We start from the raw sequence: 19,176 nt of genomic DNA, 5'->3' as shown, positions 1-19,176 counted from the left end.
AACCATCTAACAAGGAATGAATGAATGAATGTTTGGAAGTGACTGTGTAATGTTAAAATTGGGAAATGTATTTTTACAACATGTGAACATTTTTTTTCCACTCACTCTGTGTGAATTGATTTTTTTTTTTTTTTTCTTTCACCAGACTGCAAAAAAAAAAAAAAAAAAAAAAAGGTTCTCCTGTAACTAGGCTCTTAAGCTTTATTTTTGTTTTGTTTACTTTTTTTATTAGAAACAATCATGTTTGTGATGGTAACTTCCGATGGTAAACTCCACACCGTATTTTAATAAAATCTTAAAAAATTAAACATCTTGTGGTTACCTTTCAAAGTAACAGAATTTCTCCAATGGTCCATAAAATCCTGTTGTGTACTGAACCCATAACTCTGCCTTTTGTTTATTTCATTAGAAAAGGGATCTGTGCTTGATTATAGTGGTCAATAACATGGTGACAATTGATGCCAGCTGCCAGTGTGTCGTCCCACTGATTACACTCCGAGATTTTGCCGTAAACAAAATTGTTTACTGCCCCAGTTGGTCAGCTCTTTTATATGGCAACGAGGGGCTGTGCAGTGCCTGAAAGGCCACAGCTTCACAAGGGGGCAGACTAGGTGGGGCGTATGGGGGGGAAAAGGGGCTTCTATGTAGACCCACGGGGCAGAGGAGGGCGGGGGATTACCACCCCCAAAATTGCTACCACATGTGTATAACCAGGAGCCTACTCTTAAAATGGAGTGATGGTGGTACTCGAGGCTGACGTCCACTCACTGGAGGCACCTTCAGGAGCCTGCTGGCTAAAGGCTGGCACCCTGGTTAGGTTGTGGTTATTGACTCCATGATGTTTTAATTTTCATTATACATACTAATAATTATATGCTTTTTGCTTTGACAGTGTCTTGCATTCCTGAAACATTGTCAGACTCGTGACGGACAGTTAAACCAATCGTAAGCAAAGCAGCAGAACCAGAGATGCAAAAGCAGACACCTACATTACCCACAATGCAACTCCACCACCTGCAGTTCTGTCAGAGATTTGGACGTGTTATGCTAGTGCTATTTCCCCTTACCTGTAAACAGACTTTGATATGTAAAATTTGGCGATGTTCCCCTTTAAAGTAGGTAAATAACTGGTTACTTCTCGAATCCGAGAATTCTATTTAAGTTAATCGACTCGGTGGTCACCCCCTCTACTGAGGCCTCACAAGAGATGTGTGAGCAGTTTTTAAACTTTTTTTTTACGAATGGAGTCATGTTTTACTTGAAGGGAGGGATATTCTTAGTTATTTTGGCAATTTTAAACCTGTTTCGCTGTCCTTTTTAACTGAAATCATATCCCGTATGCACGTCCATTCTTGATTTTATACCAACTTAATTTCTTAAAGAGGTTAATACAGTTGGGCCAAGTATTTTATTGATTATTAATAGCTCATAGCAACAGGAACTGTTCCATCGACTCTTAAACATGCTGTAGTCCAACCTCTTTTAAAGAAACCTAATCTTGATCCCTCTGTTCTTAGCAATTTTAGACCCATTTCTAAACTTCTGTTTTTATCAAAAGTTTTAGAGAAAGTTGTTTCAACCCAGCATTTAGCTTTTATGTGTCTTAATAATGTCTTTGAGAAGTTTCAGTCAGGTTTTAGAGCTCTAACTCTTACCTTAGTGCTTTCTGTTATTATTGCCTTGCTTTTCTGCTTTGTCTGTCAAAGCACTTTGTAAACTCTGTTTTTAAAGGTGCTATATAAATAAAGTTATTATTATTCTTTGTTAAGGACAGTCTATATATGTTGTGGGTAAGATAATCTCCTCTGAACAATGTCAGGTTATTTATGTGCTTTTTATACAGTAGCGGATTGTATAAAAAGCACATAAATATGTTCAACATTGTCCTCCCAACAAGACTGAAGTCTACAGCCATGCTTACTGGTAAATGCTAATGTTAGCATGCTAAAATGCTGATGTTTAGCAGGTTTAATGATAACCATCTTCACCATTTTAGTTTAGCATGTTAGTATACATTTCCTAAATAGCACAAGCGCAAAGTACAGCTGAGGCCGCAGGAGAATGTCTGTAGTTTTGTTGGATATTTAGTGGACAAAACTCTGACCTTATGATGGTGCTGCTGGACCAAAAGAGAAGTATTGTATTGTAACAGTATATATATATACATATATATGTGTGTGTGTGTGTGTGTGTGTGTGTGTATATATATATAGTTATGTATATGTGTGTGATATATATGTATGCATATTACATAACGTGTATGCAAGTGCGTGTAGTTGAAGGAGGCCCAGGGTGAAAGCAGTATTTTAACAGACCTGAATCACTCAGACTTCAAACACACTCCTTGCTTTCCAAGTCCTACTTGAGATTGTGCAACAAAGTGACATGGAGCATCATCCACCTCACCCAGCGTCATACATTACTACCCCTGTCAGCCCCCATGCTGTGCAGCCACATTTTCTTTATTTGTTTGTTTAGCTCAAGAGGAGGATAAGGAGGAGGGAGGCTTGAAAGCCTCAGATTACATCAGGTCTGTGTAAAAACACACTGGTAAAAACCAGTGAAATGGGAGTACTGGTTTCAGAAACATCAGTAAACTGCCCTGTGAGATGGGTCATCCTGCTTAGGCAACTCGCATTGGTTTGGGTGAGTGGGTCATTAAAAAAGAAGAAAACAACTTAAAGTGGGCCAAAGGTCATGGAAGATAATTTAACCGAGGTCAAAAGATGAGAACGTCAACAAAGTAAAATTGTTTTGAACCTTGATGGGGAGAAAGAGGAGCAGAGAGTTAAGAATGTGTGTGTGTGTGTGTGTGTGTGTGTGTGTGTGTGTGTGTGTGTGTGTGTGTGTGTGTGTGTGTGTGTGAGAAAGAGAAAGTTGGTACATATGCATGCTTGTGCACACATGTCTGTGTGATGGATTAGTCTTAAGACAGATCGTTCCACCAACTCCAAAGCAGGGTAGTTAAATATTTGGTTGTTTTTGGAATTATACAATATTATTCCAGCCACTGAATGATTCAGATGTTACGTCACCGTCAGACTGCCCCAGCTTTGGTTTCCTTTTTAAGAGATACTGCAGTGCATTTTTATTTGACCAGAACTCATAATTTACTGAATTACAATAAAAGGCAGGTTATCTTCTGTATTTCCTTATTGTCATCTAATCCCATGAAAAGCCTTTAAAAAAACCGAAATCAAAAAACTTTAACAAAGTCCAAAACCAAGTCCAAAACCACCAATGAATTGATCCTATTAACGAGTATTGACCGTGTAGCCAAAGCCTAATATAGCTTATTCCACTACAGAACTACATTGTTGTCCAACAACTATTAAAAACCCATCAGTGAGCACACCATTGCACTGTGAGACATGTTCCTTTATTATAATGAATGCTTACATTGTAGTATATTTTTAGTCAATCCCACATACTGAATAGTGTCCTGGAGCTGTATATACTCACCAAATGTGTCTCTATCCACTGCTGAAAATAGTCCCCAATGTCAAGCTAGTGGCCATGAATGGTGGCCATTTTGGTTCAGTCATCCAAACTCTTCATCTAGCGCTATCATCAGGTCAAATTTTAGGACCAAATACCAAAACTAACTTAGTTACAAAACTAAGCCTCAGCTTGTGTTTTGGTTTATTGCACTCCATCGGCGGTTACCACTGATAATGGTGACATTGTTGTCGCAGAAGCGCATGCCTACCCGGTTAACACCATTCAGCACTGTTTAGGCTGTTAGCGCCATTAGCTGCTATCCGGCCACCTCCATGTTAAGAGCTGTGTGCAAGTCAATCTCTGAATCATAGATATGCTCTGAATGTTCTAAGGAGCTCCTTTAAGATTTGAAAATGAGCTTAGTGCAACAGACGTCACAAGGCTAGTGAGAGATGGACTAACAAATTGTTGGTCTTGTTGACAATAATAAAACCATTGAATACATCAACCATAACCAGGAATATAATCAAAATATCCACATTCATTTTCCCGTCGCCTTCTTCCATAATATGTGATAAGGTACAGCGAGCCGGTCATGATTGTGAAATAAACCCCGACAGGGTGACCAGGAAGAGTACATCCCGCTTATTACACAGCCAAAGAAATTATTAATTTGACACAAAATAGTGATAAAAAAATGATGATATTGATTTAAAAATGTTTTTATTGCTTCTTCTAAAAAAGTAGTCCTTTCGCTGTGTACACAGATCAGAACTGCTTCCACAGCAGCGGCCTGCTATAAAGAAACAACAGACCATAGAATGCTGTAATTGACAATCAATATTGAGTATTCAAACAAAGCCTTCTAATAATGGAACACAATACTCAGTCAATATTATCCATCTGTTCGTAATGCTACTCTTTCCTGGTGTCTGTCTGTCTGAGGGGTCTAGAGGGTTTGCGGCGGTGAAGCTGAGACGCTGGAGTTCGGATGGCCCTGGCCCCGCGCTCTGTGATTAGCTCAAGGTTTTCCTCTCATTGCTTCACTCACTTGGCTCAAGTGACATTGACGTGAGCACGTGGTTGACAGGAAGAAAACGTTCAGCTATCTTGGAGATTTGCGTCAGTCTGGCAATCTGAAGCCATTCTGCTGCTGTATCTGGTTTCCTATAGGGAGCCACTGTGTGTGTGTGTGTGTGTGTGTGTGTGTGTGTGTGTGTGTGTGTGTGTGTGTGTGTGTGCTGAAGAGTCTAGTTTAACTGTAAACTGTGTGCGTTCTGGTAATTACAGTTATCATCAATTCCTTCACAGGTTGGCAGGGACATGAGTGGGTCTAAATGTCCGTTGGTGTATGCCAGTTCAGATTTTTAGCGGTTTGGTGTATGCCGCTTGCGCTCATACAAATGCACACCTGTGCGTCAATGATGTTTCACATTAATGAGTCAATCTGGATGCTGAGCTCACAGTCGTTAATCAGAGGGCAGCAGCAGGGACGTCTGAGTTTTTCCAATAACCTACTTTCCAGACAGACAGACAGATAGATGAGAGGACTGAGTAACTGTTTTGGAGACAAAGAGGTAGGAAAGAAATGGAGAGGAACAAATTGGTGTAATTGTTTATTTGGTTGTTTATGACTGCAGGACACAAAGTCCAAATGGTTACCTGATCCACATCTAACACCACTTCTCCTCTTCCTCTTTCAGCTTCTTTTCATCTCCCCTCATTTCTGGAAGGCTCACAGGAGAGCCGTACAGTGACGTGGCCAAAGTTGATTTAAAGATCTGCAGTTGTCCAATTGCAGAGTAGTCTTTTGGTTGTGGCTGATGTTAGCCAGCTCGAGTTATATCTTTGGGCTAGCTGTGCTGCATTACATCACAACCGTGACCAGGGTGCGTGTGTCTGTCTGAAGTAGATTGTTCTGTGCAATATTTGGGGTTGACTGCTTTGTTGCATCATAGCCATGGATAATAAGTCAGAAAAGTTCCTATAGATTTCACACACACACACACACACACACACACACACACACACACACACACACTCTCTCTCTCTCTGTCTGAGCCTTGACATATTGATAAGTGAGCGGCAGCCAGTAACAGAAACCTCCCTGGCTGTCCATGTGTGTACCAGCTGTGGGAACCGGTGACCAAACGTCTCTGACACACACACACACACACACACACACACACACACACACACACCCTCTGACCCAGGGAAGCGGGTTTCCTCGGCTGAGATTGCAGCTGGATCTGCCACAGGTCAAAAATATTTGGAAGGGGAAAAAGACGGCAACCATTAAAAAACCCTTGATTCTCTGCAATGTCCAATCAGTAGATTAACTGCAGAAATAAATGCCTGCGCCTCAGTCCAGACTCCACTCGTCTGATCCAGGTTGCATGTCTATGCGTAAGCCCTATTTCTCATTTCTCTCTATTTTACTGCCATTATTCAGCAACCAACACCCCACAACTCTGACAGTGTGCTCAGAAGAACAGGGGTAAGAAAATACACAATGCTGAGTGGTGAATGTTAAGAGAGGCCAATGTGGTGTTGATTACCTTGTCAGCAATGAGGTTGCTGAGTTTACACAGCCACTCAAAGACTGGAGAGAGAAAGAAGGGCAAAAGATAGAGGGAGAGAAGAGAGGGACAGTGGAGGAGAGGAGTGAGGCCGTTAACTGCCTTTCCATACAAGGAGAGGTAGGGGGAGAAAAGAGGAGGGGGAGGAGAAAGCGAGAGGCAGTGAGAAAAAGAGAGGTAATATGAGGAGATACAATGAGAGAGAGAGAGAAGGGAGGAGGAGAGAAAGGAGATAAAGACAGAGGATAGAGGGATAAAGGCTGATAAGGCTGCACCAGACAGCAGCGTACGGTGGAGAGGAAGAGAAGAAGTGAGGAGAGCTGGATCCTCTCTTAGATCCCGACAGTGTGATTCTGCTACAGCTTCTCTCTCTGTCAATGACTGACTGACCCAACACAGGTAGGACACACACTCGAAGACTCCATTCATTCCACGCACGAAAGTCTGAGAGCACTTGAGAGTGCTTGTTTAGACATAGAAGATCCCGCACGCTTGTGTCTTTATCTGCGGAAGATGACTTTTTTTTTTTTAGTGACAGCATGCAGTGTTGGATGAAATTATTCAGATTCCTTATTTAAGTCACACCACATTGCAAAAGTATTCCATCACAAATATAAGTTATGCAATGCAGTAAACAATTTTAAAGCGTGTTATGTAACTATTGCCGGATTATTTATTATACTGTTAATATAGTGAATTATTTTATGGTATTATTACGACTGATGCTTTAACATGTTAGCAACATTGTGCAGCAGGAGGAGACATATGAGTGGTTTACAATGTATCAAATATATCATATGTTTTTGTGGTGTAGAATATTATTCTGTAAAGTAACCAGTAATTAAAGCCGTCAGTGTTGTCTGTAAAAAGTATAAACGTAAATTGTCATATAAATATATATATATTGCCACTGAATTCACACTTCGTCTTTATTGTTTTTTGCATGTATTTGCACCTTTGAATCTGCAGCTGCTTCACCTTTATTGGTGCAATCTCTATACAATATACAGGTATACCTGTTCCGTCCACCCTCCTGCACCGGGGGAAAGTCCAGCTTCTGACCTCCTGTTGTGATGCATGCACGGCCAAGTGTGTCTATCTGTCTATGTATGCATGAAGATGAACATTATAGGCCCACAGGGGTGTGTTAAAGGCTCATTCACAACAGAGTGATGCATTTCTTTTCTCAGCCTAGATCCACCACTTTCCCAACAAAAGATTTTTGAGGAAAATCTTAGGGAAAACAGCAAATTACCTCCCCGCCATCCCCTTGTTAAAAATGAACATACCACCCGCTGTGTGCACAAATCTGTGCTTGTGCGTGCATAGCTGCATGCCTGTGTATATGAGCTTAGACAAATGTGTGTATTATCTCTGCATGAGTCTGCTGTAATTACACAGTGAAGGTGCCCATGGGGAGGCAGCCGCCACATTTGGCTCCGTGCCACATCCCCTATTTTTATTGTGTCTTGTGCCTAAAAAACTGCTGCGTGTGTCTGTCTATGTTGACTGATGAGAGCAGGTCTGTGTGGTGTGACTGCATACGTGTGTGTGTGTGAGAGAAAGTAAATTTATGTCCACTGAAAATAAGTGTGTGCTTCTGTATGCATCAATAAATGCCATACAATCTTTTGTTTTTACTGTATGTGTTTCCAGGAGTTAGGTGTGTGTGCCGATGAAGTTCAGTGTGTCAGTGTGGGAATTCAAGAAATGTCTCTTTAGTGTGTTATAGTGTCAGTGTGACAAGTTCAGAGGGATGGTCGAAGGGTTTACTGAACCAAACTCTGTGGAGATTAGGGATCTGATTAGTTCTTGTTATGGCAACAAAAATCGCACAGCTGCACTTATAGTATATCAGAAACCAATCATTTTGAGGAAGAAAGACCATGTTCAGTTTGTGCTGTGAATTGACAGTTGAAAACACTCCTTGTCTGGAATGTGTGTGTAAACAAGGTTAACTTTGCAACAGCCAGTAACAGGACTGACCTCATTTTCTATCCTAAAACATAGTGAACGGAGCAGACAGGACAGCAGCAGTTAAAGATCACACACTGATGTGAAAAACCTCCAGCCCCATGAGGTGAACTTCCATTAACCCAAGCACACAAAGCTGGAACCAAAAACAAAAAAAGACCAGAAGAAAGAGAGTTACTTTTTTGAACTAGTTGAATAATGAAGCACTTCAACATGGAGCTTTATCCGCCTCCTGCAGAGTAGCAGAGTTGAAGCCAGTGAGATGATCCGATGACTGAGCAGTGAGATCAAAGCGGGGCTCTGTGTGTCTCTATACTCAAGGTATTTTTATGGCTGGCTGTTAAAACGGTGCACTGTGTGGTTAATATACATTTAATGGAGACAGGGAATTGATAAAACACTCGGTGACATATAAGGCTGCAGTCAGAAAAGTGTCAGAGTTTTGCAGCTATATCGGCAGAGTAATATTATCTGTCCTCTGGAAATAGACTTCAGGGACAATGTGCAGCTGGACATGAGTGTTATGTGTGTGTGTGTGCGTGTGGGTGTGTGTTTACGTGCACATGTGTGTTATTGTGTGCCCAAATTTAACTGTCTGCATTCTGCAGCTGCTTGGTGGTTTAGTTATAGTGTAGTAACCCATAGAAACGTCACACAAGGCCGCAGCCGCCAAACATCATTCTCCCTTTCTGTGACACACAAACACAGAGAAATGTATCTGTAGTCACAAACGTTCCTCTTGAAGTTAATACAGTTGCCAAATGAAATAGAAAGATGGTGAAACACCCAAAGTATTTAGAAAAGTACCTTCATGAAAGTGTACTCTCAAAACTGCAAATTTGAGAGACACTCACTCCCAAATATCACATATTTATTCATATGAATTTCTTTTTTATAGAAGAAATACAACTGTGTCACCCCATTGCCAAAAGATTACTTCTGGTTGTTTCCATGGATATTTTACAGCTCACATTTTGAATGCAGCCTTAAAAACTCAAATCTGGAATAAATTAAGATGGAGCATTTGTTGCAGCGCTTTCAAAGATTCTCACACACAATAGAATAGCATCTCTGTTTTAGTTGTTGGAGAGCAGAGGAGGGATGATGATATGGGTGTGGAGGGTGAAGAGGAGTGTGAGATAAAAGGATGTGTGTTCAGAAGGTAAGGGGAGCGTGCAGAGAGAAGACAAGTAGCATGGCTACAATTTCATCTCCTGGAGCAGTGTCATCTAGCAAAAACTCTTCAGCACTACCCAATGAAATGTAAAGCTGAAATGTGTTTTAAGCTCTTTGAATGCAGGTGCCCTCCTCCCCTCTCTGCCTCTCTTAATAGGGTGAGATTATGACTCAGTCGCCAGCGGTCAGTGGATGGTCAGTCGGTGAGGTCAGTAGAGCAGACAGGATTTGCATCTGTCCTCAGAGATGTCACCCCATGCCTAGAATAAAACAACAGCGATGCTATGGCAGATATTACATTAACTATGTAGCCATAGATTGGCTGTGGACCAACACACACTCGACCCAGCCCAGGGGAATCTGAGCTTTTCTTTTTTCCGTCAAAGCCAACAGGGTCAATAATGGGTTTAATCAGCTGTGTTCTTAGATAAAATGGATGTGTTATGATATGAGGGCAGGGGCGTGGAATTTCCCCCATGCTGATTTTCCATGATTGTCTGGGTTTGGTTTCCTAAATATTCATGTTAAGATCCTTTCATTTGCTTGCTGATAGACAATGGTTACATGCCGAAGTGCTTTTGACAGCAGCTTTTCATTATAGAATATCCCACATGTTTAATGGTATTAAAGAAAACTCTTTCACAACCATTTTTCATTTCTCCATTTCTTTCAGATGATGTCATCAGAGCACCTGACCTGCAGTTGGCTGCAGCAGCTTCTCGTCGTACTTCTGAAGCTTTGTCTCACTTTTGCTGGGCCTTTGCGACCACTCAATGGGACAGACTGCACAGCCAAGGGTCCTGCTTCCTACATACTGGTCTTTACAGGTCACTGGAGCCCACAGGCATTCCCCAAGCAGTATCCACTGTTCCGGCCCCCTGCACAGTGGTCCAAGCTCATGGGTGAGAAAGACAGCCAGGGACAAAGAAGTCGGTTATTAAAAAGATCTTTCTTATGGAAAGTTTTACCTTTAACACCTGGTAATCCATTGAATTTGAACCATTATTTCAGACTTGACCTCCCTTAGTCAAAATGTACCCATGCATTGTTTTTGTGACACAAACCTGGGACAGAGATAGTGACCACAGTGAGATCAAGGGACACTTAGCTTCAACTAAAGGCAGATGTTTGGCTACCCATCATGTGTCAGAGGTTTAGTTGCTCATTGTCAGCATCAACGTATGCACACAGACACATACAAGGAGGTGAGTGCTGTTAATAGAGCAATAAGAGAGACAGTCTAAATGCTACCAGATGGGTTTTTCTTCAACTTCTGTCCGGCCATATCTTTATATTTCTCTATTTATTCAACTCAACCCTACACTCCTTCCCACATTTCTGCTGGTTTACCACAGTGTTGGCGGTAAACACTGGAGTAGTGGTTTTCAGGGCTGGTGAAGGTGGGTGATGATAGTTGGGGTGTGGTGGGGTCAGACCGCTTACCTCAGAGCCAGGAGGAGGAAAAGAAGAAGCAATTCAGGCCCCTCTATTCTGCTTTTTTATCCCCAAGCCATGGAGCATGGGCTGGGCGGCAGATGTTTGTACATTTGTGCTTGTATGTGTGTGTGTGTGTGTGTATGTGTATGCTGGACTGCTCTCGTGCATCGCTGTCTGCGGCGGCCGTGGCTTTGTCTGGTTTCCCATTCTCCCAATGGTGCCCTGCTGCCCTGCCAGAGGATGATGTGCTACTTACTCCGTATAGAGACAGGCACTGGAGATTCTGATCACCCAAAATGGCTTTTAATGTGTGTCCCCTCCCCTCAAGGCATGGGAACAAAATGAGAAGAAAAACATAGGGGCCTCAATGGGCTGGCAGACTGTTGGTAAGGGACAAAAAGACCGTTGGAAAGGGAGTTTGTCACAGCACAAAGAAAAGCATAACCTGTCGAGGGATTTGGGGGCCTGCAATGGTTGTGTGTTGCTTAACTGTGGGGACCTGGGGGCGTAGTCCAATGACAGAGAGAATGGAGTTTGTCATAGCCAAAAACAAAAATAAACGCAAGCAATTTAGGAAGAATGGAAAGTGGGCTTTAACTTTTTGGTGGGGCCAAAACGTGACGTGTTATCGAATTTCAAGGTCCTGATACTTGTGGGAAATTTGTTTGGATGGAAATGCAATTAAGTGCGTAAGTAATGGCAGTTTGGGGAGAAACAAGATAGTGTGTGAAGTGTGCTGGGCAGGTTGTGTGTGTGGCTCAGTGCAGTTTGTGTGTTAATACATGTGTCAAGAGCATTTAAGTGTAACTGCATGGTTGTGTATGTGTGTGTGTACGCAGCTCTGAAAAGTGAGGTAAGGCAGAACCATCAGAGCATTTGTCAGCGTGTTTCTGGCTAACCTTACTCTGCCCTTAAAACCACTGGCACGGGCAAGTAGCTCTGTGGGTTTCAAAATGGCGCACCAGAACCGGAGGTGCAAACAGTTTAACTTTACTCCGTCTATTGATTCTCAACAGGTTTCAAAGATAACCAGAACTAAATATGACAATGTGAAGCAAATGGCTCTGTTGGCCAGAAGGTTATGAAAAAGTATCAATAAAGGTAAACTCAGAGACCCTGACCTGATCTCACGGTAGCTCCCGTCTGAGTTGACGTTTTATCAGTGATAAAAGGAGAAAAGATGTAACTGTAACCACGCAATAATGCCAAAGACATGCATGCTGGCAATTCCTTCAGAATTGTCTGTTTAATTGCAGGATGTAGGAGGCAGCCGTAGAAATCCACACAGGCTCCACCGTGGAAATGATCTCACCGTCTGGCTGAGGCTCTGTGGTACTTCATTGACATTGATATGCATTCCAGTGAATAAGCATCTTACTCCTGTCTTCTCCTCGTTCTCCCTTTAGCGGTCAGCCATAATCGCCATTTTCGGCTGTGGGAGGATGGTGCTCCGGCTAGCGCAGGGGTGCAGAGCTTTGCTGAGGTCGGGGTGACAGTGGAGCTGATGAAGGCGGCCAAGGAGGCCAGGAAGAGACGCGCAGTCGGCGCCATGCACCGAACGGCCGGCATCCCTAACGGCATCGGGCACAGCTCCACGGAGTTGCTCATGCAGCCCCGGGGCTCCCTGGTAGGCACAAATAAAACTTAAGTTGAAGCAATACTCATTCACAAAATCACACACATGCTCAGACACAGTAAGTCACACAAAGTGTCTGACTAAACCTACTCATTCATCTGGTGACCTGGGCCTCCCCATGACGTCGTCCATCCGCTCTGACCAAACACACTTTTTTCCACTATCCAATCAGACTATGTTTAGCCCAAGTGCTGAAGCCCTGCAGCCACAAACGCCCACATCCATCCTTCGCGGTCTGCACTCTGTCTGCTGCCTGTCCCACTGAACTCTGTGAGCTCAGGATGAGGGCCCTGGGATTAAGTTTAGCAAAAGGAATAGCGTGACAATTTGGGGAACACTTTTATTCACATCTAACCGAGAGTTAGATGAAAAGATCGATACCACTCTCGTGTCTGTGCGGTACATATGAAGCTATAGCTAGCTGCCAGTTTGCTGAGCTTAGCATTCAGACTGGAAACGGGAAAACAGCTAGTATGGCTCTATACGACAGCAACAGAATCTGGCAACCAGCACCTCTAAAGATTACTAATTAACATTTTGATTGTTGAACTAAAATTCCATTATGCCGCGTTATTATCTCTTGGCTAGGCACAGCCACTTCCTGGGAACGGCTGAAGTCTCATATTATCTCATACTTAAGGTTGAAGAAATTGCTGATAAATGTGGACTGTTGGGTTGCAGGCTAAATATCTAACTACGGTACAAAGTTTATCCTCGCTGGACTACAGGGTCACACTGCTGCGGAATAGCAACTGAGTTTGGGGGCAAAGGTCATGGTCAGACTCGCTAAATATGGTCCTAGGGCTTAAACAAAGGCCAAGGATTTGAGGTAGGCATGAAGTATGGCACTATGGAAAAAATGAACGTGGGGTAAAGGGCTGCAGATGAAAGGTAGACATTCACTGGAGTTTTTAGAAATAGGTGTGGGCCTGCATGAAAGTCTGGTGACCTACATTTGTTTATTGGTTATTCCACTACTTGAACCCGGGGGCCCTTAAAAATCATAAACAACCCTGTTGGAGGGCATCTTTGGTAAGTACTTGTCATGGACAGCAGCTTTACAGCTTTTCATCTTGGTACTTGATGTCTGTGGCTGCTTTTAAATGGGTCCATCTGTTTTTAGATCAGTGGACAGAGTACAAAAATAAGCAGGTTATGAGTATTGTGTGTGTGTGTGTTTTGAATGTGACAATGACGAATTATGTGAATGTGTTAACAGCTTCATCTGCTATTCTGCTTTTCTGTCCGTCTGTTTCCCTCTCTCTCTCTCTCGCTCTCTCTCTCGCTCTCTCTCTCTCTCTCTCTCTCTCTCTGTCTCTCACACTCTTATATAAATCTCATGCTTTTTGACTTGCCCACAAACCAAAACATTCATACGCAATGCCCCAAAAATCCCAAACACATATGATTCCTATCTCCATATTCATAAGCATTCTGCCATTTCTGTTAAATGTGTAATTCAAAACAGACAAATCCTGGCAAATAAGTACCATTCAGGATCCAACTGCCATTACTCTTAAAGTATCTGTATCAGTGGCACCACAGAAAATGGGACAACAACAGCTGAGCATTAAAGTGCTAGCGCTACTGGACTGAGTTGCATGTTTTTAAGGCCTCTCCGATGCTCTGCAGAAGATTAGCTGTGATGAAGAGAAAGTGAGAGGGATCATGGGCGCTTTGAGTATCTGTCTTTGCTCTAGAGATACTTCCTGGCCTGTATATTGGAACCAACATGGACTGATCAAGCCACTGACGTGGGATACCCCTGAGTAGACATCCTTGCTGAGTGGCCCAATGGATATAGCAGGACGGGACTTCTTGGAAAAACCGCTGTTTGAAAGGAGCCTGAAAGGACAAGAGGAGGGAGGGATGTTAGCAGAGGGGGGAAGAAAGGAAGGAAGGACGGAAGGAGGGGATCAGTGGTTGATTCTAAAAAGCAACAGAGCTGCGTCTGATTTGGTTTCTTCTGCCGTGCGTCACAAGCAAGAAACAGACTCCATGTGTCATGCTGACACTACCTGCCTGCCTCCTGTCCCGAGTGGTCTTTTGCGCCTGGTGAACTGGTTTGAAGTTTGTTCCAGCACTCTTCTATCCAGCGCTCTCTGTTTGACACCAGGCCACCCTTTCCAAGCTATCCAAAGCTTTCCAAGCCCACCCATCCTACCCAGAGCCGCAAGTGAGGAGGCGTTTTTTTTAAATGCGCTGTTTTCTGGTCTTCTGCCACCTCAGCGTGTGCTGACCCCCAGGCCACTTCCTGTATGAGGTCACTAGCTCTCAGGAAACATCCATCACAGAGGAGACACAGTCTAACCCTGCACAGGAAACTGAGTGGGTGCATGTATGCGCAGTACAGACACACACACATACACAAACAGTCTCCAGTGCCTGCATTTATAAGTTACACATTTTATAAATCCTGACATCATCAGTGTGTGTGTGTGTGTGTGTGTGTGTGTGTGTGTGTGTGTGTGTGTGTGTATTTTACTAGCTTATTTCCTTTCCTTCAACTTAATAGATTCTACAAACAACATATATCAACAGACAGGGGCAGCATAACACATTATACGGCGGTGAGGTAATCAAATTAAAGTAAGACCAGTTGATTGCTGTTTTTTACTATTGGGATTTTTCCCTACTTTTCTATACCCAGAGTGCTGCAGTTAGACTTTTGAATGGAGCCAGAATATTATTCACAGCTGTGCTTTGATTGTTTATTTTTCTTCTTGTGATTTAAATATATCACAGCATTTACTTTGTAATTTAATTTGCAGTTACAATTTGACAAAGCAAATAAAGACATCAGTGCAAAAACAATATTTACATAGCAGCACATAATGAAACAATCTAAATATATACATCAGAGTGTTCTGCTCCTGGGTATAAGAAGAAAGAAAAACAAAGAAAGAAAGTAACAAGAGACCATCTTGTGATGGGAATACACCAGCCGAGAAGCCAAATTGGGTGAAGGCGTTGAATGGAGGGGCCAATGGCCCCCTCCCTACTTCCTATCCCCTGCTTCTGGTGCCCTCACTTGGATCACGCCCATCTTTGAACTCAACCTTCACTTTGATCCCAACTCCACACCTGTAAAGATTCTGACTGCATTTGCACTGTTTTGAAGCTATCGCGGCTACAAAATCTGTCCTCAGAGAGACAGAAATGTAAACACCTGGCAAAGTCCTCAAAACCTCTTCTGTGGCAGTAGGTGTCTCCAGGACCTCCATTTGCCATGATGAGACACACACACAGACTCACAAGATGAAAACAAAACCAGCTGGTATCCAGAATAACTGGTAACTAGCAGCTCTGTGAGACTGTACTTTGGCAGTGGAGCTTTGAGCTAAATGCTAATGTCAACATGCTAACATACTCACAATAGCAATGCTAACATCTTGATTTTTAGCAGGTATTATCTTGATCCAGTTCACCGTCTTAGTTTAGCATTTAAACATTCAAACACTTGAGAGTCAGCACTACAAACATGGGGTTGTTAGTTCTGCAGGTGTTTAGCCATAAACCTGGATGAAAAGTTAAGGGATCACCAGAGTTATTGACAGACATTGCCATTCCTAGAGCCACGCCGCTAGCTTGGCTACAAAGACATCCAGCCCGATCATTTTAAACCACTTAATGGCCATGCTACTCAATTTTTGTTTTATTTTGCTTGCAATTTATGAGTCATCCATTGATTCATTTTAAAGTAATTTAGGTCAACAAGAGTACATCATCTGTGTATTTATCTCATCTATATCTGCTTCTTTATTGCTCTGTCTACTGTCTGTCTTCACTGTAAACTAAATGTTCCTCTTGGACAGTGAAGCTTGATCTAACTGCCTTCTCTCTCTCTGACCGACAGTTGTCCCTGATGGTGAAGATGATCCCCAGCCCCGACTGGTTTGTTGGTGTGGACAGCATAAACCTCTGCGAGGGCAGCCAGTGGAAACAGGAAGTGACCATTGACCTCCATCCTTATGATGCAGGGACAGACAGTGGGTTCACTTTCTCTTCTCCTAACTTCCCCACAAGCCCCCAAGAAAACATCACAAAGGTGAGGTCTCGCAATGTTCACAAGAACAAAAACCATCATCGGTTGATACATTGACTTAATTTAGTCATTCACTCCATGGTGAGGCAAAGCAAGGTCCTCGTACTTAAAATAGGTTAGCAGTGTGGGAATGGGTTGTCATTCTTAGCTGTCTGCACAAATGATTACTTGGCGGCCCTCATGCCTGACCTGAAGTGATTTGAGTAAAAAGGGCCTCTCTTACATAATAGAGCAGCTATCCTTTGCCAGCATGTGCTTAAAGTGGGCTATTGTGTATTTGAACTTTTGTTGATAACCTACCGGCTCTCCTGCAGAAATTTGCCTGACTGTTTTTTGCTGACTTATCCAGATCACATCCCAGATGCCGAACCATCCAGCAAACTCCTTCTACTATCCACGTTTAAAGGAGCTTCCGCCTATTGCCAGCATAAGGATCTCTCAACAGAGCAGATCATCTGACCGTCAAGTCCTTATGTCCAATCATATCCTGCCAAACTCTATCAATCCCCAGCGCTTCTCAGGTAAGTCCACAAGACTCCCTACATCCCTGGGACATAAACTTTTCACCTGGAAGTTAATGATGATGGTTTTAAATGAATGGGTGGGCACAGACAAAAAGCAAACAAAAATGCTATTTCATTGATTTGTAATACATGAAAGTTATAATATGATCGCACTTAAACATTTCTGCACAGCTTATACATACAAGCTAATATATGAACAGCTTTTATAGCTGCAGAGATTTGTACTTCATAACTCTTTGCTGTTCTCTCTTTACTCATAAGTTGTGTATTTTTCTCACAAACTCTTTTTTTCTCGACTCAGCGACACCATTGGACTGTGAGGTGTCTCTCTGGTCCTCCTGGGGTTTGTGTCTTGGTCCCTGCTCCAGAGGTGGTGTACGCCATCGCACACGTTACATTCTTTTGCGGCCAGCCAATGCTGGCGTCCCCTGCCCTGAGCTGGAGGAGCAGTCTGAATGCGTACCACACAGCTGTATGAGACGCCAGTGAACCCACAGGGAGCACAAGCACAGATACTGCCAGTATTCAACACTGGGACTCACTGCTGGACTGAGAAATGTTGCTGCATCTTGAGCATCTCCTTGATAATGTAAAGGATTTTTGTGTTTGTCATGGTCAAATTGTGGAAATGAAAGACCCGCTGCCTTCCCTGTGCAGCCAGTTAGTATTGGAGCGTACACTCCTCTGGATGTATTGTAATGACAACAAAGGCATATTGAAGTCTGAGTGTAGCAGAACGTTGGGCAGTTAATCAATGCTTGAGATTACACTTTGAATGTGTTCAGATAAGGTGTGATTTTTATCGATTGACGCAGAATAGAAAAACTGAGGGGAAAATTAATGAGAAATGTGTCCCTTCAAAGACCTGTTTGAGACTTCATATGCATTCAATCTGTACACTGATAGTAGCACACCAGAATCACAACAGAGTCCTTGCACATAGTGCATACTTCTACAGGCACAGAGGGATTCGTTTACATAGGCAACCTATACATGCTTGGCACATACAGCTCTTTCAAAATAACCTCACGTCCCGATTTATAAATATCACCTTTCACGAGAAACACTTAATAACAGATTTGAGGTTTTGACCTAGCCTGAAGAAGCTGGCCTATTTTATAATGAGATGCTTTTTTAGAAAGGTTTTTATAAAAAGAAAATATTTGTATTGTTATTATCTCTTTTGATATCTTGATGTGTAGATTTTGTATATACTGTATGATGTATCTCTTGTATAACTCATGAATAAATAAGGAGGTGTGTTTTTCAAATAGAAAACCTCTGCGTTACTTTGTTCCCCTACATGACTTTTCAGGTGGAAAAAATTATTATGTAAAGGCTTTATTTAAAACTCTTGTGAGACTAAAGAAGATTCTTGATTTGTATGGTTCCAGTAATACATTATGAAGAAAATTAATTTTTGTATGCCAGAGCATAATTTGACCAGTATTGACACTTCTTTATTTGTGTCCAAAGAACTCACAGCCTAAATGTAAAAATACACATCCTTAAATATCACAGTGTGAAAAGGTTATGATGCCTTGTATTCACCAAAATAGAAGTCACAGTTCTACATATTTATAGATGAAAATTATATTTATTCCACAATATCACTCTATACTAAACTTTGATGACTCAGTGCTTCATGGTCCTGATACTTTCTTTGTGGTATCCTATTTAGATGATTCACAAATTAATTCATGTAAATTAACTTTTCTACTGATAGGGCTGATAATAATTCACTCTGGCAGAACATCCCTTAATATACTGACCAGATTCACCGCTGCACTTCATTGAAGAGTTTGTGGCGGTGTAGCACCTCCTAGTGGTCAGAATACACAACAACAATACTACTGCCGCTACTGTGCTACTACAACTTATAATAATGAATAGAATGTCTACTCTGTTCACGAGGTCAATATGTGTAACTCCTCTCTCCCAGTGAGTGATTTGTTCTACTTGTATGTTACTTTTAGTGGGTTGGATTTTCTGTTTATTGGTCGTGTTTTATATAATTGCGTAATGTGTATTTTTTTTTTTTTTTTTTTGTGTTTTTTACAAAGAGTTTGAATTGTATTTAAAAACTATTAAATACTGTAACAATAAAAAGACCATAAGAACAGTAATGGCATGCATTGCCTGTGATATATGTATGCAACTACACAATCAGAGTTTGTGCCTTAGTGTCTCCTTTTTCTCTTTATATTATTTATTTACGTTTTTCTATTTATATGCTTTTATTTCTGTCAATATTTTCTATCCTCTGAGGTCCCCCCCCCCGGCATGTTAGTTTGAATGTTTGTATTTTGCTGTTTCTTATTGACAATTTGTGAAATTGTACAATTGATCAATACAAAAAAACGT

At 42.1% G+C, this 19,176-nt stretch overlaps 1 protein-coding gene across 1 annotated transcript; it reads left to right on the top strand.

Annotated features, from left to right (window-relative positions):
* The first annotated feature begins 6,245 nt into the window (after positions 1-6,245).
* On the top strand, positions 6,246-18,068 carry spon2a (spondin 2a, extracellular matrix protein). Its single transcript, XM_068715409.1, has 6 exons — positions 6,246-6,419; positions 9,844-10,072; positions 12,014-12,234; positions 16,100-16,291; positions 16,638-16,809; positions 17,114-18,068. The coding sequence occupies exons 2-6, from the start codon at positions 9,844-9,846 to the stop codon at positions 17,299-17,301; spliced, it is 1,002 nt and encodes a 333-aa protein (XP_068571510.1). The 5' UTR covers positions 6,246-6,419; the 3' UTR covers positions 17,302-18,068.
* Positions 18,069-19,176: the final 1,108 nt, after the last annotated feature.

This window comes from Cebidichthys violaceus, unplaced genomic scaffold (genome assembly GCF_023349555.1).
Source record: "Cebidichthys violaceus isolate CVI_PGR_0920_01 unplaced genomic scaffold, fCebVio1.0.p SCAF_2, whole genome shotgun sequence".
NCBI lineage: Eukaryota > Metazoa > Chordata > Actinopteri > Perciformes > Stichaeidae > Cebidichthys > Cebidichthys violaceus.
The sequence above is the reverse complement of the archived record's forward strand: the minus strand, read 5'-3'. Positions and strand labels throughout refer to the sequence as shown.